Genomic DNA, 25704 nt, shown 5'->3' on the forward strand with positions numbered 1-25704 from the left:
GACCGATGGGAAATGGAGAAATCTTTGTGGTAAAAAAATTTTAAAGAGAGAAGCATATATTGGTAGTATCAATCTTATCTATTTACAATTAACCCAGATACGCCCAAACGCCTTCCAGAAGGATTTGAAACATCGTTCGTTAAATTCAATTTTTAAACTTGTGGTAACTGCTAACAAAGTAGGCTGTGCATTTTGTAGGTACAGCTAGAACCAAATATCATTGCTTCATGCTTATTTTTGTACGTTTCCATTTAGTCAGTGAACGTTGTCCAAGTAAATTGTGCTTATATTTGTGATGGCTGAATTGATAGACCTCGTTGTTGATGGGTAAGTCTTATTCTTTTCTATAATAAATTCTGGATATAAGGCTGTGATTTTACTCTAAAAATATGTCCAATATAATAATTTATTCGATCACTAGCCATTTGATGTGAATGATTTGTCCGCTGTAGTCTCACAAATACTTACATCCTTCCAGAAGGATTGCGGGTTAATCCAACTACTTTTAAAAACATTTTTTTGCAGAAGGAAGATTACACTAAATGAGTTGTTAGACATCATTGAAACCGCAGACGACGATGACATTCCTGATAATGGATTAGATGTTGCAGTTTTACCCCCAATTAATTGTAATGATGATGTCACTGATGAAGATTCTGGTGAGGAAGACAATCCTACGATCAACAATTTACATGGCAGTCAACTTTGCGCGGAAGCCGTTCTCCTCAACAAAAAGAATGATCAATGTGTTGTTGAAGATGTCGATGAAACCGATCTACCAGAAGAAGTTGCCTCTACGGTGAATATTGAAGGAGGAGGGCGTAAAAGAACTATCTCAGCATCAGCAAATTGTCCGCCCCCCAAAAGTAAGAAAACTATTCGTTGTTATAACTGGGTAAAAAGTGAAGTGCTGACTTCAGCTAGTACAGGCTGGCCATCAATGGTAACATGCATTCCGGAAAAAGGCAAAACTCCTTTGGACTACTTTCGTTATTTTATTGACGAGGAAGTTGTTAAACTTTTTGTTGAAAACACCAATTTATATGCAGAAAAACATAACAGAGAGGGCAATTGTACAGAAAATGAAATTCTAACTTTCACTGCGATATATATAAAAAATATTAATATTTTTATATTATATGTAAATTACCACAAAAAAATTAAATCGTAATAACAATGTATCTATGTATTTCCTTTGTTTCTAAAAAGGTATGAATAAAGCAACTAGCATATTGAATTTATTTCTTTTACTAAAGAAAAAATGTTATAAAAAGTTATTGTGGTATTATCCCAAACGCCTTCCAGAAGGATGGGGTGTTGTGACCCGGGGGTGGGGGTAAAATCTTAACAAATATAATTTCCCAGTTATTTGAAGGCTACTTAAGCAACATTACACCATACACTTAAAAAAATCCAAAAATAATAATTCGGGTTTATCTGGGTTAAAGCCTCATAAATCACAACTCATTATTTGGAAAAATAACAAGAACAAGACCGTACATGTTTTTATGCCTACATAAAGTTGAAAATACAGAAATAACGCGGTCAAAGGTTCGCATTAAATAAGAGCTAAAGGTTAAATTTAATATGGTTATTATAGAACTCAAGACTATTCAATTTCTCCTTTATTTCCAATATTTTGGTTAATTTCTTAATTTGGAAGCGTGTCTACAAGGGTCAAAATATATTTTAGAAAAACACTTTCTTAAGCAGTAACGTAATTCCATTACCTACACTGAGGGAAATGATGCATAGTAAAAATGAATACTTTATATTTGATTATCGTTTAAAAATGTTCGTATTTAAAAATAATATTTTCATACAAAATTTATCACGCACGTTTTTTATTGTTCACATCTGAGTGTACATACGCACCCCAAGCATGCAGAGCGCCGCTCTGAGAGTGCACTCTCCATGCACCATGGCACGCACCCACGATTGAGAGAATACAAAGGTTGCGCCGATCTCGGACCGCTATTCCTCTCTTAATGAATTTGACAGAATCGTTGTTTGCATGACGTCACACTTGTGCAACTTGTTTACGTTTCCCTTGCAACATTTTTTCTTCTTCTTCCATTCTTGCTCACGTTTTGGCATTTCTCTCTCGCAATTGCACCAGGGTGACGTCACTCAAAAGTTATTCTCCAAAATCCTCTCTGATCGGCGCAATCTTGTATTCTATCATTCTTGGCACGCACCATGGTGACAACACACACATTCACACATACATAGTACATACATGTTTATCCGTGCTGTGGTGTTGATGGATATTCAACATTTGAAAGCGGATTTATATGCCTGCGTGTAGCTGAGTGCGCAAGGATGCTTGCCACAAGTTGCTGATATCCGGAGATGGCCGGGTTCGAATCCCACATGCAAATATTTATTTTTTTTTTTAGTTTTGTCTGATTATTCACTTCACGGATGCTTTTTCAGTACGAACGCGGTCATTTTAATATGCGCGGAATTGAATTGAATATTTACCAATATACAGTACTTTCGTTGACGTTTATAGTAAGATCAATTACGTTTCTATTTGATTTTAATATTTTTTTTCCTCAGTGTACAAAACAAAAAACGGATTGCATCACAAGCGAAACTGGACTTTTGGTCAGATATTTGGCCCATTGCCCCATGGGTCACAGGAAAAAATGATAATTTCAGGTTGTTTGACATGTAAACGGTAGAGTCAGGTTTTCACTATATGAAAATAACCAAATTTGTCGACATATTTTAGCACAAATTTATCTCGTTTATCCGTATCATATTATGGGCAAAAAAACACCCAGATAGCCAATTCGTGAGCGCCTGTACACGACTAAAGACTTATACTGATCGAAATCAGCCGATAATACGCTTTTTAAGCCCATTTGACAATGTGTTTTCCTTTTTTCGACGGCAAATACTATTGAATTTTACATAGTGAAAACAAGCCTTTAGACCACAGCTGGGCAGCGTCTGCCTGACTGGCGACTGCGCTTCGAATTCGCGTATACATACCCTGCAGGGAAAGCTACTAGTTGTGAACTAGAATTCTACCGGTTTGCGTTTCAGCCGAACTAGTTCACGTTCTATCCTTTTTCAATGTTAGCGACTGGTATTTTTAACATTGCGATGTCCTACGAGATGTCAATTGTCAGGCTATGCATCAGCATCTACTAGTATAAATACTAGTAGCATCATACCAGTTGATGAGATAGTCTGCCAATTCATGCCCCGTGAAAAGCATAAGTGTGCCTTTTTGCTCGCGACGCTCCAGCAGTCACAATGGCCGACAGAGCAGAGCACTCGCATGGTTAGCCTGAGGTCCCAGGTTCAAATCCTGGCGCAGGGAAACTTTTTTTATTTTCTATTTTTTATTTTATTTTTATTTTTTATAAATTTATTTTTTTGTTTATGCTGTTTATTGTAATTTTTTAATTTAATAAAAAAAATATTTTTGTTTAATTTCTTTGTTTTTATATTTCTTCCTAAATGTTTTTTTGCAACGCAATTAGATTTTCAAATTTGTTATTTATTTATAAATTGAATAAATTATTTTTACTTACATTTATTTAACTTTAAAAATCTGAACCACCTCCAAGCGGCCTCCAACCTGCGATTTCAGAACCAGAACCAGTATTCTTCACGTGACGCCACAGCCGAGATTTGTAAGAAAAGCAATTAATTGCGTTTTATTTTTGGCTTTGGCAATTCAAAGGCAGATGTCGCTGATCGCCTAAGTTCTTCGAAATTGTCGAACTGGTAGGCACATACTAGTTAATGAACTAGTATTTTTTCTGACTGGTTTGGCTTTTCACTGCAGGGTAAACGCTATACTTGAGAAGGCAGCGAAAGCTTCATTAAACTGCATGACTTCCCTGCAAAAATCACGACTATGCATGCATGTAAAGAGTACTCCCTAAGGGCCAACTAACCACAATTCATATAAAAAATATGGTCCAATTCACATTGCGATGTCCTAGGGCAGGACCATATACTCCAACTCTGCATTACATCAGAGTAGCACAACACTACTCCAACATATTAACAACGGCATTGTTGATATATTTTTTCATTTGTATACGCTTTTGTTCTTCTCTTCACAGATGGTTTTTCGCAATTAATAAAAACTAAAAAATAAATAAAAAATAAATAAACAAAAAATTACATGCTTCCTCTGACGANTTGATATATTTTTTCATTTGTATACGCTTTTGTTCTTCTCTTCACAGATGCTTTTTCGCAATTAATAAAAACCAAAAAATAAATAAAAAATAAATAAACAAAAAATTACATGCTTCCTCTGACGGNATATGGTCCAATTCACATTGCGATGTCCTAGGGCAGGACCATATACTCCAACTCTACATTACATCAGAGTAGCACAACACTACTCCAACATATTAACAACGGCATTGTTGATATATTTTTTCATTTGTATACGCTTTTGTTCTTCTCTTCACAGATGGTTTTTCGCAATTAATAAAAACTAAAAAATAAATAAAAAATAAATAAACAAAAAATTACATGCTTCCTCTGACGGCATTCGAACCCGAACTTGCTGGGAGCTAACAAATAACAGCGAGCACCTCTATACGTTCAGCTACAGCCATGTCAATGTGCTCAACTTAAATCACATTTCGTTAAAACACGAGCAGTGATCGGGTAACAATAAGCTGGTGCCAAGACACGAATTGGTCCGCTACAGCATGACAGACGAAGACGTTTGTAAGTTCTTCAATATACCACAAATAGACTACATGGTCCAACGCTGTTTGCACCTCTGCAATAATTCTTATATGGGTGTTTCCATCGGAAGGTCTACCGCGAAAAAAAATAAAAGTCATATACATACCTAACGTATCTATTGGCCAATTTGTCTCCTTTTTTAAATACATATATCGTCGTTTAAAGTACAAATCATCGTATCGTGATTCTGCAAAACCGCGTAACTGACATTTGCTGGCAAAAATTGGATTTGCTCACACAAGCTCATGGCTCAATGCTTATCCATTCGTCCTGAAATATACTAGCCAGAAATGCGACTGCTTTATAAATAAGGGAACCATTTTGAAAATTTGAAATTGAAATGCATTTGAGTGTTTTTACTCTCTAGAAAATAATTTATGCAACCTCACATATTTTTGCGAAAAATGGTTTTGCTATGGGCGCCAGAGACGAGATGTTTTGAAAACCGTCTTTATGATCCGATTTGGTTCGAATTTGCCATATGTATGTAGTTGAAACATAAGAAATCATAGATTTCTAAAACATTTACCCTGAATTGGCGCTGAAGTCAAAATATAACCTCGTTTAAAGTACAAAACTGTGTATCAAGATAGTGCAAATCCGCTATATGAGGTTGCAAATTAGTTTCTAGAAAGTAAAAACACTTATATTTCAAAAAAAAAGAGCCATCCACAATTCACGTAGTTTTGCGATTTTCTAAGAAAATAAAAAATTAACTCCCACTTTTGTCACATAATTTATTATTACTTCAATAAAGAAGGATAACATATGCACTCCATCTTTGGATGGTATGTATGTACGTAACATGTAAAGCTATTAATTTTTTTGGACGATATTGGTCAGGATACTAGGACAAGGTTATCAAATAAGTTGGTGGTATGTATGTAAATGTGTAAATTTTAACTTAGTTAAAGTCTTTAAGTTGGTGAAAATTGGGCTGTAAGATTCCGTCACATTTTACATATGTACATACATACTTTAATCTCTTTCTGATATTGGTTAAGATGCCGAAAGTGTTTGAAACTTTATTTTATAACTTCTGCATACATATATGTACATTTATAATGACGAAACTATTGTATAATTTTAAAACATGGTCTGCGATATTCATTTGCAATTTGGGAAAGGAATATCAAGCGTATCATCTTTATGAAATGCTTCCCACACCATTGCTGAGCCACGTTTTAAGTTTATTTTTGAAAATTTGAGGTGTTCTCTCCTCAAGCCATCCAATAACAATACATTTAAATTAGACTTATATTCATCACAACGGAATCTTAAAAGGTTTGACTTTGAATTAAGAGATATTAAGTTTCCCTAAAATAATAAAAATAAAATAAGTCAATAAAAATAAATAAAAAATAATCCTTGTACTTGCTTTTGTTAAAATGTTTGCATCTGGTGAGCCAAGAAATAGAATATATTTATTACAAAAACATGTTTAGGAATAAAATTGAATTGTTATTTTTTATAGAATCGACATCGGCATCGGTATCTGAAAAAAGTGTAATCGGACGGACTCTAGATATTAAGTATGCAATTGTTTTTTCATCGCCTTTGAAATAGACGTGGCAATTATCTCTGACTGCAATAAACAGTAGATACTGCAAAGTAAAATAAATCGAACAAAAATTTGCTTAACCCTGGGGCATACCCGAATACATTAATACTTCAGAATTAAATTTTTTTTATTCTTACGTTTTTCAAAGAAATATAAAAATTTGTAAATGGTAAACTATTGTTAGTTTAGATATAACTACGTAGTTTAATGCTTAGTTGGTTTGATATAACTTGCCTGATGCTAAATTAATATGCATGTAATGGCTCTTACCTATACATCATAAAAAAAAAATTTTAATAATAATTTTCGGCGAAGCCGAACATTAAATACCCCAGCACACGTACTATATATCGTTTTTTCACCTTTCTGGAAACTACCGTTACTTGGTAAACAAGGGTTGTTTTTCCTATTTCAAACATCTTCGATAATGTGCGCAGTTAAACTTAATGAAGTAATTTAAACGTGTTTCGTAGAAATCGGTAATGCGGTTACGCGGGTAAACTTACGAGGTAATATTTTTTCATTTTCCAAAAAAATCTTGTTTTTGTTAAGAGGTTGTTGTTAGTATCTACTTTGAGTAAATTACCGTCTTTAAAATTCGAAATTTTCGTATTCCTGAAATTTACCGTTATATGAAAAGTGGGCGAAATTTTAGTACATTTTAGAGAATTTCAACATCCTACTTTTGATTTCATTTTCCATGATTATCCTCTAGCTTGGTACAAATTAATGGAACGGTTATCGAGAAACACATATTTGGTCATAAAAAGGAGGTGCTATGCCCATGTTTTAAAATTGGCTCTAATTATATTTCTTGCTGACGAATTATTGAAAAACTAATGTTTACTTAATTTGCTTTACTATTCTCTGATCTATTGCAGATTTCGTATTTCTGTAAATCACCATTATTTGGATTGTTGGCTGGTTATTATCTGATTTAAAAACTTCAATATTTTGCTATGTCTAACCAAAGTAAAAAACTATGCCATGTTTGAGAGAAATTGGTGAAGCGGTTACCGAGATATACCCATGATACCATTGTATATAGTAATTTTGAGTGAACAAGTTTCAGTAGTTACTAAAATTGCATAATATAAGTATATTCGCAAATTACCGTTATATGGGAGGAAAGCGTGGTTATTGCCCAATTTCGCCAATTTGCAATACCAACTTACATTGGGTAATTGGAAAGCCTGAATACCAAATTTCGTTGAGATCCTTCAATTTTTACTCCAATAAGAAGACGGAATATACACTTGTGATCAATTGATAAAGTCAAGTGACATTTTGGCTATTTTTCTTTTGTTTATTTAATGCTTACTTTTTTTATAAAATTTTAGCACTTTACCTAACCAGCTCCAAATACCTAAATCCACATTTCAAACTTCGTACAAAAGTTATGAAAACTCAACCAACTTTAACATTTGCACCCAAAAATTTTAAACTTTTTATTTAGAATTTTTAGATTAATTTTGGGTATAGAGTTTTGTAGCTTATTAAATTTTATTAGGTTAACGTGCAAAATTCAGAACGCTATAAAATCGCGTGGATTTTTAATAATTTGTTTTTGCTGATGGTGCTAGGCATTTTCTCCAACACAAACGAAATTATCGGGCACATTTTATATGGAAGAAAATAAACACCATCGTCAGCCAAAAAAATTATTAAAAATCAACACGATTATCTAGTGTCTTCAAATTTGCACAACTAAAATTTAATGAGCTACAAAACTGCACACCCAAAATTTTTCTAAAAATTCTGAATAAAAAGTTTAAAATTTTCGGTTACAAATGTTAAAGTTTGTTGAAACTTCATAATTTTTGTACGAAGCGTGAAATGTGGATTTATATGGGGCTGGTTAGGTAAAGTGCTAGACTTTAATAGAACAAATATAAACATTAAATAAACAAAAGAAAAATAGCCAAACCTACTCAAAATGTCACTGGTCTTATTCTGCTGACCACAAGGGTATGTCAAAACACGCAGAATTACTTTGTTATTTTGATAAGTTGATGATTTAAAGAATACTGCCTTTTAAAGGTCGCTGGTGGTACAAGTGTACCTGGGTATGCATTCTAGGTGTGGGCGTCACTACCTAGGGGCAGGGGGGGACTCGAGTCCCCCTAACCTTTGAAGTTTACCCTCTATGTAATATACAATACTAAGAAATTGCAGTTGAAAACAAAATTCTTTGCCCGGTAGTAAAAAACATATATGTAGATCACAGTTTCAAACTTTATACAAAATTTAGGAAAATTTAACAAATTTTCAACTTTTTAACCTGAATCTTTACAACATTTTTGAGTACGCAGTTTTCTAGCCCATCTAATGAAGTGCAAGTTTCAACCAGCTAAAAAATCGCGCTGATTTTTGATAATTGTTTTTTTTTTAGACTACTTTTGCGGTTTTTTTATATAACATGATTTTTTGAAATTTTGTTGCTAATGGTCTCCCGCATTTTGTTTCAAAAGAAATGCATGCTTATATGGAAAAAGTGCAAAAATCCGTCCCAAAATAAATTCGCAGAAATCAACGGTACTTTTTACTTGTTTGAAACTAGCACTTCATTAGACCAAAATTGCTACGCAAAAATGTTCTAAAGAATCAGATTAAAAAGTTGAAATTTCGATGAGAATTTGTGGAATTTTCCTAAATTTTGTATAAAGTTTGTAACAGTGATTTATGTTTTTTTGTCAAAGCTTGTATAGAAAAATAACAAAAAAAAATTATCTCGAAAAACATTACGAGTCACGTACTTAGTTTTTCTCTCGGACGTAAGGATTTGTTTTATGAGGACTTTGGAAAAAGGACTTTTAAAAAATATTATTATTTCAAAATTCAGTGCAATGTAGCATAAAGATAAGGGTATCAATATTTATTATATATTGGGTTATATATTTATTTTTGAAAAAATTATTGCTTGAGGACTAATATATGTACGTACAACCACATCATCGAATTTCGTCCTGCAAACTTAATTAACTTGATCAAATTTATTAAAAGCGTATTTTCAATACCTATCCGTCCTTGTAAACCAGACATTTATTGTTTTTAAATTTCCTCTTTCATTTGGTACCCATATTGTTATTCTACACTGCACTGATTTTTTTTAAATAATTTTTTGAATTAATCATATCTTTAAAATTTCAAGGTCATTTAAAAAAAAAATCCTGACGTAATGTGAAAAAATAAAATCGAAGTTTTACTATATTCGGCCCATAATTTCCTGAGTATATCGATTGTTTCGTGTGTTCTGATTTTTTTTTTGTTTTTGTGGCACAGTATTTCATGAAAGCAAAAAATAAAAATAGTTGGCATCACTTTATTTTTTAAACACCTAGGACATCACTAACATTTATAAATATTATATTTTTGAAATGAACGATACAAAATTTGCCGGTATACATATTTAAAAATTTTTAGAATCAGTGGTTGAAATTTTATACTGAAAGGGTTAAGAAAGCTTCAGTTTAAAAGTGTGATACTAAATGCCTTTCACCATAACTGGCGGCAATTTTCTTGGTTATCAAGCCTCTAGCAGTACAAGATTAATTGTTGTCTTTGACGAAGTTCTTTAAATAAATCTTCAACTAAATACTGAAGTATATTTACGAATATTATATGCTTAAATTCAATTCCTTAATTTTAGTAAGCGTTTCTTTATTGCATTCACCCGAATTCCGAGGGTTACTACTAGTTTTACNGTGGCACAGTATTTCATGAAAGCAAAAAATAAAAATAGTTGGCATCACTTTATTTTTTAAACACCTAGGACATCACTAACATTTATAAATATTATATTTTTGAAATGAACGATACAAAATTTGCCGGTATACATATTTAAAAATTTTTAGAATCAGTGGTTGAAATTTTATACTGAAAGGGTTAAGAAAGCTTCAGTTTAAAAGTGTGATACTAAATGCCTTTCACCATAACTGGCGGCAATTTTCTTGGTTATCAAGCCTCTAGCAGTACAAGATTAATTGTTGTCTTTGACGAAGTTCTTTAAATAAATCTTCAACTAAATACTGAAGTATATTTACGAATATTATATGCTTAAATTTAATTCCTTAATTTTAGTAAGCGTTTCTTTATTGCATTCACCCGAATTTCGAGGGTTACTACTAGTTTTACTAAATTGTCAGTTTAATTTCTTATAAAATTTACCTTTAGGTTTTTGCATCTTAAGCATTCATCGAAAATTTGTTTTANCAGTTTAATTTCTTATAAAATTTACCTTTAGGTTTTTGCATCTAAAGCATTCATCGAAAATTTGTTTTCGAGAATCAATGTTAAATAATTGCAGAAACGATTAACCGATTTGATGCTTTTTAAATAATTTTTGTAAAGCAAATCGGCAAGTACATATCGTTCCTCGCATGCCAGAAATATGAATGTGTAAAAATTAAAATTTTGGGAATCAAGTTTGAAAGCTATACCCGGTAGTAAAATGTGCCTTACAATCGCACTTAGCTCTGCGGTGTACAACTTGCACAATTCAAAGGTCGTTTAGCACACTAAGGCCTAAATTCACAGTACAAAAATCTGTAGTTAACTGCCGATTCTGAGTTAACTACACAATTTGAATTTGGCCCTAAGAAGGGTAAAACCTTGGCTGCGCTCCATAATGGCGAAACTCGACACAGATACAGATAACAGATCAATTAAGCACCAGAGGTAATAAGTGACATATAACGTTTGCAGTATCACCGACGACATATAAAATTGTTATTCAAAAACAAGTAAGAGCAATGCTGTCTACGGCTATACTGAAGGCTTCATACCTTTCATGAACATCAGAAAATTTTACTTTAACAGATTACTGCATTTGAAATTAGTTTTTTGGGAACTAAACAAAATTTTTATATTCACAGCATACATGCTTAGATAGAGGAGTTACATATATTAAAAAATCATATCTAAACAATCAGAGGTATGGAAGATATACCTTTTAAAGCACCAGTCGAATTGGTTTTCAATGGTGTGTGTGTAAACCGGTAACATAATTTATTGGTTTTAGCTGCCTACATAAAGAAGTTATATCGCAATTGTATTGCTGAATTTTTTGTACAGGAAGGGTTAAGAAAGCTTCANCCTTTTAAAGCACCAGTCGAATTGGTTTTCAATGGTGTGTGTGTAAACCGCTAACATAATTTATTGGTTTTAGCTGCCTACATAAATAAGTTATATCGCAATTGTTTTGCTGAATTTTTTGTACCGGAAGGGTTAAGAAAGCTTCAGTTAAAAGTGTTAAAAGTGTCATACTTTCACCATATATGGCGCCATTTTTCAGTGATTATTGCGTTTCAGATTACGACTAATAAAAGCTCTTGGACAGATATAGTCTAACTATACCTTAAAGATGAATGTTTTCTCACGGCCCACTGTACGAAGCTTTGATTAGAGTAACGTCATTTAAGAACTTAAAAATTATCCTGGGTTAACAGGTCTCTAGCAATACACGATTAATTGTTATCTTTCACGAAGTTCTTTAAATAAATTTTGAAGTATTATGTTTTATTATATACTTAAATTTAAATTATTAATATAAGTAAGCATTTATTTGCAGCACTCACCCGAATTTCGGGGGTTTACTACCACATAGTTTTAATAAATTGTCAGTTTAGTTTCTTATAAAATTTACCGATAGGTTTATGCATCCTTAAANTCTTTCACGAAGTTCTTTAAATAAATTTTGAAGTATTATGTTTTATTATACACTTAAATTTAAATTATTAATATAAGTAAGCATTTATTTGCAGCACTCACCCGAATTTCGGGGGATTACTACCACATAGTTTTAATAAATTGTCAGTTTAGTTTCTTATAAAATTTACCTATAGGTTTATGCATCCTTAAGNTAAGTAAGCATTTATTTGCAGCACTCACCCGAATTTCGGGGGTTTACTACCACATAGTTTTAATAAATTGTCAGTTTAGTTTCTTATAAAATTTACCGATAGGTTTATGCATCCTTAAGCTACCATGGAAAATTTATTTTAGAGAATCAATGTGAAATAACTGCAAAAACGATTAACCGGTTTGGCGAGCAACCGAGGCGTCTGCTTTTTAAACAATTTTTGTAAAACATATCGGCAAGTACATATCGTCCCCGATGCCAGAAACATGAATATTAGGCTGGGTCGATTTTATATGGANCGAGCAACCGAGGCGTCTGCTTTTTAAACAATTTTTGTAAAACATATCGGTAAGTTCATATCGTCCCCGATGCCAGAAACATGAATATTAGGCTGGGTCGATTTTATATGGAGGAAAATAAAAGGCATTTGACTCTATTGTAATAGTAATATTATGATATCTTAGGTCTAAGCCAATTGTTATTGGCCACGAAAGATTAATTTAAAACTTATCTTTAGCCCGCGCAGTTGAATCATAGTGTATGCATTTGAAAATGAAACTTTGGCTTGCAATATCTATGGAATGCGTTAATTGTTATAAACAGGACGATATATAAAATTAAGGGTTATTAAATTAGTATCTCACGCTCATTTATCATTTTTCAATAAGTTTACAAGTTTTTAAGATATGTATTAAGATAAAAGGTACAAAAACTATTATTTTCCCTTATGAATTTTCAATTCTTCATTACTTCAGCAACCCAGTGAAAAATACAAAAAAGTGAGACGAGATTTATTTCAAACGTTTTAATGTTTTCGAATGTTTATATGATATGTATTAAAAGGTCCATGGACTTGGTCACGCCGATTTGGTCAATTTTCAAGATTGCGGTGAATGAAGTCAAACATGTATTGTCAAAGATTTGATAAGTTAATAGTAGTTTCAAGCATACAAGTATTTACATAAGTTAACATAATAAAATTAGGGTGGGAAACACCCATTTTAAGTCCATTTATGCAGTCTTGAAAATTGGTGCGGAATGGTTTCATTAGTCACCGAAAAAGCACGTTTTTCGCCGTTTCTAAATTTGCCGTTATATGAAAGTAAGTGACGTGCAATAAGTGTTTAGATATACATAAATATTTCGGTTAATTTCATTATGTGAAAAAGTGACTGTAGGTAAATGCAATAATCTTTAACATATCCTGGGAAATCCTTTTGAGGACTTTCCAATTGGACGATATTGCTTTGCATTTAGCTTAAACGAAAAAAGTCACTCTCTGGCACATTTTTCTTGTAGTACGGTTATTTCATTTAAAAGTTATTTATACAATTGAAGAGAAATTTTTTAAGAAAAAAACTGGAGATCCACTAAAGTTTTTCCATACAACTTAAGTAAATGTTACTCGATCGGTACGTAATAATTACCAAATTGAAGGCGAGACTTGCTGTTACTGATTTCTGATAATAATATGATGAAAATCGTTCAGATTATAAACAAATTATTTTAAAATAAAAAAAATGTTGGACAAAATTTGTTGTCATTTTCCTATATTAGCAATTTTTGTATTATATGCATAAACATAATTAAACTAATTAGTGTTTCTATAAGTTGTACCTGTTCAGTGTTTCCGTACTCATTTGCATAGACAAAGTTTTTCCACGATGATGGAAAATAATGGCTTTCNGAAAATCGTTCAGATTATAAACAAATTATTTTAAAATAAAAAAAATGTTGGACAAAATTTGTTGTCATTTTCCTATATTAGCAATTTTTGTATTATATGCATAAACATAATTAAACTAATTAGTGTTTCTATAAGTTGTGCCTGTTCAGTGTTTCCGTACTCATTTGCATAGACAAAGTTTTTCCACGATGATGGAAAATAATGGCTTTCCTATTAGAACTACCCAAACTATAGCTAACATTAAAAAAATTATTAGAATATTTAGAACCAGCGACCTAAATGCACGCCAGCAATATTAATGCTGTTCTTTGCATCTTTTGATTATAGGCCAGTGCAATTATCAAGAGAAAGATTAAAATTTGATTGAAAACAGATAACTTTGAGATTAACGATAAGCTAAAGGGCTGCGAGAAATGATATTTGACTTTATCTTTTAACGTTTTAGAGTTAACGGATTCATTATCTAATAAAATGTACCAAACCTTTTTACCACTATTATTAAGGGATTTGAGAAAAATTAGATTTTCGACCCGCCCTAATGAATATGTAAAGATGAAAATTTGGGAAACCAAGTTTGAAGATTTTTTTACCAGACTTAACTCTGCATTCGTGTAATTGACAACGTGAAATATGTGGTTTACGTGCACGCATGACATTCTGGGTTTTGGTATAACATAGAGTATCCAAAGGTTAATCAAGGCAACCCAATAACTCAAAATTGGTAAATTTGCACATGTTTCATGTTTCTGGCCGTTCTACATATTTTTGTAGTAAGAAGATAGTAGTCATATTTCCTGTTAATANGAAAATTTGGGAAACCAAGTTTGAAGATTTTTTTACCAGACTTAACTCTGCATTCGTGTAATTGACAATGTGAAATATGTGGTTTACGTGCACGCATGACATTCTGGGTTTTGGTATAACATAGAGTATCCAAAGGTTACTCTACCTACTATACTAAATTTAAATTTTGCTATTAGTTAAGATTGTATTTTCAAATGGAATCATTTAGTTTACACATATATATGTATTACTAAATATTCTGCAATTCGGTTTTTACTGGTTGCGAGGCGAAACTACTCAATTAATCTCGCAAGTGCGTTTTTATTAATCTGAGTTTAGAAACACTACGTTAACTATTTGCGACAGTCACTAGTATAGTTAAAAGATTACGCAGCGATATCCAATGATTTGTGCATTTTGATAAAGTTGAATGCTTTGCTGTCTTCGAGATACGTCGGTTTTTTACTTAAAATTTCCTCGCACAACAAATTTCCATCGATATCAGACATAAAGTTGACCGGAATAGAGAACAACGTCGCAATAGTTCTTTGTTTTGATTTCTGTTTATGTTAAACTAGAGCTTCCAAAGAACAGACAAATTTTGCATCTGTTGAAATCTTTCCTTCATAGATAAAAACACTGAGTCCAAACGAGCACTAAAAAACTCTATATTAAACTCTTTACCCGGTCTACGTTTAATGCGCCTATATCGTGTTGGTGGTTTGAAAAATGGCTGCGTGTCCAGATTCGCGCGCAGGGCTATGTTTATATGAAAGCGTTAGTTGCTGAGTTACATTTTTATTAGAACAACAGCTGAGTTACTGCGCTATTGAGTTACACTCACGTCTACAAGCGACAGAAAGTGAATGCACTGAATTTAGTTTTTCTTTCGATTATAAAAGTAGAAATTAAAATTATATAAGTGCCTAAGAGAAACCTATGCGCGAGCCGACCCTTAAATTCCGGTGCCCCGGCAAGGACCGACGGGTCGCCCTACCCTAAAGCCGGCACTGAACATCGAGATGCATATGGTTAAGTGCATTTTGTTGTCGCCCTTTCATCATCTCTCTCTTCCAAACAATAACAATACATTCTTATTATTTTTTGACATTTACAACTACAGTTATCAGTGGGATTCGCTTTGTTCTCTTATTTTTTGAACACAAAACTCTTCATTTTTTGCTGTTTCTTTGTTGAATGTGCATTGAACTTTTTATAACTAAAAAAATAATTTTACGACATTTCTCCGAAGAAGACAGGCGTTGATCTCTGATCACACAAAATTCATGACTACTTTGTCGGAGGTGGAAATCATTGTAACCTTATTTTTTTTTTGTTTTTATTCTTTTGTAAGCAATGATAGTCAGTGCATTTTGTTGCCAGGATATGAGTTGCACTTGCGGCGGCAGTCGGCCACTTTCACCTGTTGTAGTGGTGATGGCAATGGCCACTTGACAGTTACCTAACTATGAAACAGAAAATGGTTGCGTGAATAGGGAAAAGGTAGAAAACCGGTTGAATATTTGAAAATGTTTATCATAAGGCCATTTTGATGACTTCATTACCGTCGGCTGCTAATTTTTCCAGCAATCCACGGTAGTCGGCGCACTTCTGGGTATCATTGCTTGCTTGTTTTATTTATATGTGTGTATGTACCTACATATATGTGTAGACATGTACATGTTCTAGGGAGCTCCACAAGCACTGCATAAATGTACCCAGTGGGAAAATGTATTGTACAGTAATCGAAAAAATAATCAGTAAAACGGCCGTTTCACATTCGAAAATGCATTATTTTTCTCACTGCGATGTCTTAGGAAAAGTGGGGCATTTAATTTGGCATTACCAGTAATGCAGGAATAAATGCGATTTAATATGAATTTTTTGCGACTTTTTAGATACATGAGAATGCCGACTACATATTGAACAGTAATAGAATCTAGAACTCATAAGAAATACACTACATTATATATCACGCATATAATGCATTACTACTCTTCCACTGGGTATCTATGCAAGCCATCAATTTTCATTTGAAGCACTGTATCTCTCCTTTTATCGCATAATAAAACAAGTGCTACATTGTCAAAAGGTTTTGGCCTACGAACGAGTGCCACACGACAGGCAAAATAACAAAACTGAAGTAGAATAAAATTGAAGTAAAACAAAAGTGAGATAGAACAAAACTTAGTAGAACTATGCAAGGTGAGCTTAGATAAGGTCTAACCCATGATAAAAAAATAAGAAGGTAGAACCGCTGAGATGTATTTTTCAAATTCTTAACGTTTGCAAGCAATTCAATTTTAAAATTTTACACACATTCTCATTTTCAATCTCAAACAACAATTTTTAACAATTCCTTTTTTTAGTGTGTTTATTGTTCAACTCACTGCACAGCTTCAGTTAGTGTAGACTTAATTTAACGTAACTCATCATTAAGATCTCTTCATTATATTCACTGAGCCAAAAGTACAATAGTTTTTTCAACCAAGTTATTGTTTGGTTTTTTCATGGTTACTACACCGATTGTAAGAAATGTAATTCTAGTTCCACATTTGAAAACAAATTCGCATGTCTGGTGCTTGCTGTTATTTATTGTCGCCCAGCAGGCTCGAGTACGAATGCCGTCAGCGGCAACACGTAATTTTACTTTTTTTTTCTGTTTTTGGTTGTTATTAACTACGAAAAAGCATCTGTGAAGTACAGAATCCAATCAAACGACGAAGAAACTTGATTCAAGTTGAACAGAGATGCTTGATGTTATTTGCTAACTTTCAAATTCCGTCAGAGGCAACACGCTAAAATGACGATTATAACTTTTGTTTTGTATCTCCGAATTATGAAAAAGCTTCTGGGAAGTGCACAACATAAGCGAATTCAAACGAAAAAATCAACAACGACAGCTTGGTTAATGCAAACAAAAGAGTGGTTAATATTACCAAATCATTGTTGATAATATCAAGCAAGGCATTGTTAATATTAACTAAAAATCACGATGATTTCTTTTCAAGTTTGAATTTGGTAATATTAATCAATTTTTGGTTGATTTTTTTCTCAGTGTTCCACATTTATAAAACTACACCCGGTTTATGCTATTTTTCTAATTTTTCAAATTATTTTGACTCTTTTTTTTTAAATCTAAATAAAAGTATAGCTCATTGTCTAACAATAAATATACAGTAAAAGTGTTGGTCGAAAAATCTTCGTAAATAATATTCGTTTTACTTAGGTGCAATAGTAATTTACTTGAGCTTAAAAATTTGCACATACCGCGAAGCTCCATGTTTTTTGCTAGTGTTTCGATGAGTCACCATACTTTTTATTCTGATTGTAGTAGTTATTGTACTCTTTTAAAAGCTTGTGAAAATCCCCGCAAATTAGTTTTCAAAAGTAGTAGATTGACAATCGTTAGTGGTATTCATCAAAGTGAGTCTGGCAAAAGAGCAGATCAGCTCAAGCAACTACTGTTGTCAACAGTCGTTGCTTGACATAAACTGCTCTTTTGCTAGAGTGCCAGGTTACTTGCTCAATTTGGTGAATACCACTATTGTGTCTTGAGTGTAACCCTACTGCTTTGAATTATTTAAAACATAATATATAAATATCGTACCTATGGTACAGCAAAGGGTCAAGAAGCTGTCCTGGTATACAAAAGGCTTCAAACAACGAAAAACATAAGGATGATCACAAGAAAAACTATCTGTATTATTCGAAAAAATTTAACTGTCTAAATAAATTTCTTTATAAAAATTACCATTAGGATCTGAATATAATATTAAATCAAATCCAAAATCTTTAATCAAAACGAACTTCTTCTAAAATTCCCTCATCAATGTCATATCTGGGTAAGAGTACAGTATCATCCATTGAATCATTTGACTTGTTTGCTAACTTTTTTAATTTTAATTTAGAATGATGGTTAAATTAAAAAAATACGTTACTTCTTCTTTAGATTTGAGATTTGTATTTGTTTAACTAGTCTTTAAAAGCTCTAGGCACATAATACGCTTCCATCTGCATATTGTATTTTAAATAAAACTTTATCTCGTATTGAAAAAATTCGTGGCCGTTGTAGATTACCTTAACTACATAATTCCTGAAGTATTTGCTTCACTAGATTTATTAAGATAAATAGTTCCAAGTTTTCCAACGTCTGCAACAAATTTTTGGAAATAGTGCTTATCAAATAAATATTATGTATGTTTGATTTATATTTTCCTCCTTATATTTCAAGATGTAAACTTGTAAATTTGCATACTCTTCAATGTAGAAGAAAAATATCAGCGGTTACTATTATCTATTGTTGGAATTTCTGAAACTCAATGTCTTTTTAAAAGAACTTCGTAGGCATTACATATTTATTGTTGATGCTTACACTGAGCAAAAAATCAAACAAAAATTGGTTAATATTACCAAATTCAAACTTGAAAATGAATCATTGTGGTTAATAAGTATTGACAATGCCTTGGTTGATGTTTTCAACAATAATTTGGTAATATTAATCACACTTTTGTTTGCATTAACCAAACATTTGGTTGTCGATTTTTTCATTTGAATACGCTTATGTTCTGCACTTCACAGATGCTTTTTCATAGTTCGGAGAAATAAACAAAAATTTTGATTATCATTTTAACAAGTTGTCTCTGACGATATTTGAAACGGCATCTTCTGAATGTTAGCATATAACAGTAAACTTCTCTGCACACTCAGCTACAGCCGCTTTATAAATGTGTCTGCAAATGTTCAACTTGAATAAATTTTCATCGTCGTTTGATTTGATTCTGCACTTCACAGAGGCTTTTTCGTGATTAAGAACAACCAACAACAGAAAAAAAAATAAAAATTATGTATCGCGCTGACGGTCTTCGTACTGCTGGAAGGCAACAAATAACAGCAAGCTTTTCTGCACGCTCAGCCACTGCCATACATACGAATTTGTTCTCAAATGTTCAACTTGAATCACATTTCTTACAATCGGCTTATTAACCATGAAAAAACCAAACCCTAAATTGGTTAAAAAAAACCATTGTGCTTTTGGCTCAGTGTATAAATCAAACTATGCTCTGAGTGGACCAATTACCAAATACCTTTTTGTCCTAATTGAGTTTAATGCTTTTGATAATAATAACTGTATAGATTTTTCGTTTAGACGCTCTGTTTTTAAGAATTTGTTATTTTCCTATGTTTAGTAATATGTATATGTTAAGTTTTTTAGGGGCCAGTTTTTCAGTGGCAGTTTAAACTTAGATTACGTAAACTGAGTTTAAATTGCACAGCTGGCTGGCATCTGATTGGCTAATCTTAGTTTAAACCAGCCAGCTCGGTCGTTTAAACTAAGTATAAACACAGCCGTTCACTGAAAAATTGGCCCTTAGGACCTAAATAGCTAGTCACTAGGAAGATATCAGCCGTCATCGATTCGCCAATTCTCTGCTTCTAGCTTCTATGTTTGAGTTCCGGTCGCTTAAAGAAGAATTTTTCATGTGAAAGCAACAACAAAGTTAGATAGCACGGATAGACGTTAGCGAGTTTGGTTGTACCTCATTGAATTCGTTCGTTCCGCCACTCGCTAACTGTTGGCGAATCGATGACGGCTATCGTTTCATTTACTTAATAAAGGAAATACAAATTCGATCTCGCTGGCCGCTAAGTGTTTGGTATATCTACGGACACCAGATTTCTGTAGACAAAAATCGGGACATTTCTAAAGCATCAAATCCGAATACACAATTTTGTTTTTAGAATAAAAAGATATAACATCTTTTAATACAGTTTTATTTAAAACAAAAGAAACAGAAAAAAACAATTGAAAAACGATCGCAAAACTGTATATACACAGTATATTATTCATATCCACGAATTTGTTTAGGTCACATTAGTATGGTTTGATGGAAAAAAAAACTTAATAATTATAAAAACCTTAAAAAGAATGACTGCAATAGACTGCAATATAGCGAGAATAAAACATAACCGTAGATCATGGAAAACGGGGATGTTATGTTTATCACTCCCTTACAACTATTCTATGTTCTTTGTGATAACGAACGCGCTACTACGTTTATCCGAAAAATGGTTTTTGGCCGAATTAAGTTGCCAGGGGCTAAAACATTCTGAGCAGCGTATTATTGTTCCTTAATCCTCCTTACCTAAATATGAACTGGTATAAAATTTGAACGTCTATGATTTTTGGTTTGACCGTTATGAAATGTTGCCTATAAACCTTTACAAAGTTTCTTACCAAAAACCAAAAACATTTGTCAAGGTTTGATGTTTTTATTTCATTATATTTTTTATATTTTATAACCTAACCCTTTGGTAAAAAAAATATAATTTATTATTTGCATTTTTTTAAATTTGCAGAACCACTTTAAGCAACATTTATGTAACACTAGTAGTTAAAACAAAAAGGTGCTGAAAAATAATTGGGACTATAATTGTAGCAATAGCTCAGCTTTTTGCCTTCACAACATTCTAAGGAACAAATAATCCAAACAACAAGATTTAAAAATCACAATGCCAATGTTGCCTATAAGCAAGATCTGTACTCAAAGGGTTAATAAAGAAAAAACTGAAAATCGGGATTTAATCGGTACAAATATCTAAAAGCGGGACACTTAAAAATATTCAGCGTGACTTAAAAACGGTACGAATGGTCACCGTAGGTATATCTCACTTTCATATAAACTCTCTCAATTTGCGCCGATACCAGGATCGTGCGAACGATAATATATTTTCGAAGTACATATTTGAACTCTGCATGTACATGCATACATATGTACATACATGTCTACATTGTAGATTCAAGTTTTCCTAAATGGTTTTATTTTTGTCAACAAAAATATCTCGCTGCTTCAGTGCATATTCGCTAAAGGCTTATGCTTTTTGATTTTGTCTTGTTTTGCTATCTTAAGTAGAAAATAAATTTGTTTGTATTCACACATGTATGTATGTAAATGGAAATAGCTGTATATTTAGCATTATTGTCGTGACTGTTTTCTCGCTTGGCTGAACTACGGCTTTCTTTTTTTCCTTCGAATGTGGCTGTTACCTTGGTTGGATGAATCCATACGTATGTACATACATACATATGGTCATACATATACTTATATATGTTGCCTAATGAAATTCCAGCAACGCCTCAAAAACTGTTGAGGCACGCATCACGTAATCAACGCCGCTCAGACGGCGTGCATTGGGTAATAAAATGTTAAATTTATATTTCAATTAATAATATCATCGGCGAATGGAACATAGCAGTGGAGCGATTGGTGAAGTGCAGAAACAACAATAAAGCCTACCTGCTTGAATTGAATGCAAGATACCTTGGCACGGCCAACTGAAAAAACAAAACCATTCATTCGTAAAATACCTCTATACAAGAAAATACAAACAGATATCGGACATCAGGCAACAAATCAAGCATTTTAATGCATTCAATTCGCTTCGTCTGGAGTGGAACTCGTCGAATAAACTTGGTTCGTCATTGTTGATCGTTTTTTGTATTGTTGGTGTCGCGGTTTGGAAGTTGAGATAGTCTTTGCTGGAAATGCACATGCTTTTAACGTTTTTCTGTCAGTTTATGTAGATTAATATTTTCTAAATGCTAAATGCTTGGTTGCCAAGAAGCAATTACCTACATACATTATCCTATCGAAATTTATTTAGTCGTAAATTTTATTCGGAATTTTTTTAAGAATTCATCGACCTGCATTTTAATGCTTGTGATCTCTAAGGACTAATTGATACAGCTTTGTCTTTTACGTCTGCAAATGCATAGACGCACTGATATGTATGTATGTATATAGATTCACATTTACATACATATGTATATTCGCAAACATCTCTCATTGTCTGAAATTAGACCATGTGTAGGGCTGCCAGACGTCCCGGTTTGCCCGGACATGTCCCGTATTTCGTTTAAGTCTCCCGGTTTTCAATTTGATTGCACAAATTTGAATAAAAGTTCAAAAATGACTACACTAAGAGAAAAAACGCTTTGTAATATTAAGAAAAATGCTATGAATTCACTAAGGGTAATAACGCATAGTACTTAAACATGAATCTATATATTAATACGCTAACATAAATTTTGTCTCCGTTCGTTTGACTATTCTACCGAACCGATTTCCGTTTATGGTTTCACAATTGGTTGAAAATTACGGCCAAAACCGTCGTTTAAACATTTTCGAATTGTGTATACATGTTGCTGCAACATGTTCAATTTGACATGTTTCGCCTGTTGTTTCACTACACATTTGAAATTAAGCTTTGAAATAAAGATAAATATGAAGATGAAGAAATAAATGATAACGATGAAGTAAAAAAAAAGAAGGCAAAAGTGAAGATAAAGACGAAAATGAAGACAATGACAGATACATAAGACTTAAGGTAACTAAAAGGGTAAGAACATTTCTTGAATTTATGAAGTGAAACTTCTTTAGCGGCAGTTGGTTGGGCCTAGAGGTACAGGCAAAAACGAAGATCAAAGTAAATTTAAACACTTTAAGGTAAAGGTGAAGAGGAATATGCAAAAATAAAGATAAATATGAAGAAAAGGATGAGGATGAAGATCGATATTGTTATCGATATAAAACTCGATATTTTTATCGATATAATAATCGATATTGCTATCGATAATATAATCGATATTGTTATCGATACTGTTATTGATTAAATAACCGCTATTTCAATCGATATAATAATCAAAATAATAATCAATATTGTTATCGATACAATAATGGATATTGTTATCGGCATAATAATCGATAAAATAATTGATTTTGTTATCGATTTAGTCATTTATATTGTTAACGATATGTACAATAATCGATAGTGATGATTGTTATATTTATCGATGAATTAATCGATTTTACAATCGTTGTACTTTTCTATCTTTATGGATATTGTTATCGGTATTTTTATCGGCACAGTTATCAACAGGGTTATTGATATACTAATCGGAACATGGAATGTGATCACATTACATGGCAACACATCACACGATATTACATCACATAATATGATATCACATCACACGATATCACGTGACATGACATTATATGATATTACATCACATTATATGGAATGACTTCACATGACTTGACATGGCATTACATGACGTGGCATCACATGATATGACATCATATGGTATGACATCAGAGGATATGACAACACATGACATGACATCCTATCACATCACATACAATCACGCCACATCTTATCACGTCATCGCACCTCATCTCATCTACGTGAATAGAAAAAGAAAAGGATATAAGTAAAGATGTGAAAGATAAAAGCAAAGATGAAGACCAAGGTAAAGGTACCGATTTCAAAACCAAAAACACTGTTGGAAAGGTAATTCTCTGTAGATGAGGAGAGTTTTTATAGTTTCGAAATTGGTTGAAAACCGTGTTTTAAAAATTTCCATATTTGTTAATGGTTTGTTTTGCAACCTGTACAATTTAAGCTGTTTCGCATTTTGTTTTAATTCGTATTTGAAATTAAACTTTGAAATAAAGATAAATATGAAGATGAAGAAACAAGTGATAACGATGAAGACAAAAAAAGGCAAAAGTGAAGATAAAGACGAAAATTGAGATAAAGGCGAAAATTGAGACAATGAGAAATAGATAAGAATTAGGTTAACAGAGTTGAAATTTTCCGATAGGAATCGAAATAAAATCAGCCATAAAGGTTACTGAAATTTATCGAATCATCGAAGTTTATTATCACAACGTATCGAATTATTCCAACTGATCAATGTTTACTGAGTTGTCGAAATTTATAGACACAGAAACTTAGTTGTCCAAATTTACAGATAGTTATCGAGCTATAAAAACGTGTGGGATTAACGAAATTTGTCAAGTTAAAGTATCAAGTTATCTATATTTATTGAATTATCATTATTTATAGATTTAACTATATAGATCGAGGTGTCGTAATGCATGGACTTGTTTCAACTTCAGATTTATCGATAATTATTGATCTACTGAAACTGGTTGGTTCAACAAAGCAAAGTTTATGGAATTTTCAAAATATATCCATTTATCGAAATTTCAAGGTTATATATGTAAGCTTATCGATTTATCACTTCTTATCGAATTTAATCGTCTTAACAGAGTGTAACGAGTTATCAAAATGTTTAGATAGTTTTCGAAAAATGTGGAGTTGTCGAAAGTAAAAATTTATAAAGGCATCCAAAGTTTTTACATTTTTGAGTTATCGAAATTTATCGAGCCATCGAATTTTACAGTTATCGAAATTGGTCGAGTTAACGAATTTTGTTGAGTTATCGAATTTTAGTGTTCTTGAAATTCATCGAACTTTCGATTTGTATCAAATCATTGACATTTATCGATAAACTTGAATGTATCGGGTCAATTCGAAGTCCTGCCGAAGTCTCCCAAAGACCTTCTCAGATAAAAAAAATTGCTACGTGTTAAGTTAGTAAACCTCTCCAAGGCTTCTAAAACTAGAAAAACTGTCGAATTTCGACAGTAACTGGCACTCTAGTATTATTTATTTGATTATCGTTTTAAAATGTTCGTATTTAAAAACAATACTGTCATACAAGCACGCGTGGTGAAATAACACACACGGCAATAACGCAAAATTTGCTTAATTTCACTTTTAAATGGGAAATAATACCAAAATCTGGTTTTGCTGTATTTCCAAAAAAGGTTGGAAATAAAACAAATTTTGCCTTATTTCCCATTGCTTATTTAACTATTTGTAAACGGATTTTTGTAACGTTTACTGACAGAAGGAAAAGAACTTTGTTTATTCCTAAAGTACAATTAAACCAAGGCACACTGAACAGGTGGTATCAGCATAGCAGCTGATTTGACTTTTTTCAAATTATTTGTTCGCGAAAATGTCAGATATTTTTAATTTCTCCTCACAAAAATTCTAAATTGTTAAAATCTATTTGCAGCTTTTGCAATGCTCCCCCAACTCAGCAGCACAACCGCTGATTACTGGGCCTGGCACAGAATGGATCAATGCTTCGAGAAGCAAACCAATTTACTAAGAAATTAAGTTGCAACAATTTTCATTTTTTCAATTTAAATTTTTATCTTTTTT

General features: G+C 32.5%; 1 protein-coding gene across 1 annotated transcript in view; it reads left to right on the forward strand.

Moving 5' to 3' along the window:
• Nucleotides 1-295: 295 nt before the first annotated feature.
• The window catches only part of LOC108361511 (homeobox protein abdominal-B-like), a gene marked incomplete at its 3' end in the record, with an annotated part of 106907 nt that continues 81498 nt past the window's right edge, over nucleotides 296-25704 (forward strand). The window contains exons 1-2 of the mRNA XM_017614140.1: nucleotides 296-327; nucleotides 526-866. Of these exons, the coding sequence (XP_017469629.1) occupies nucleotides 296-327; nucleotides 526-866 (373 nt within the window). The remainder of the gene's footprint in view (nucleotides 328-525; nucleotides 867-25704) is intronic.

Source organism: Rhagoletis zephyria, unplaced genomic scaffold, assembly GCF_001687245.7.
Source record: "Rhagoletis zephyria isolate East Lansing unplaced genomic scaffold, Rhagoletis_zephyria_1.1 Rzeph_scaffold_00779, whole genome shotgun sequence".
Lineage (NCBI taxonomy): Eukaryota > Metazoa > Arthropoda > Insecta > Diptera > Tephritidae > Rhagoletis > Rhagoletis zephyria.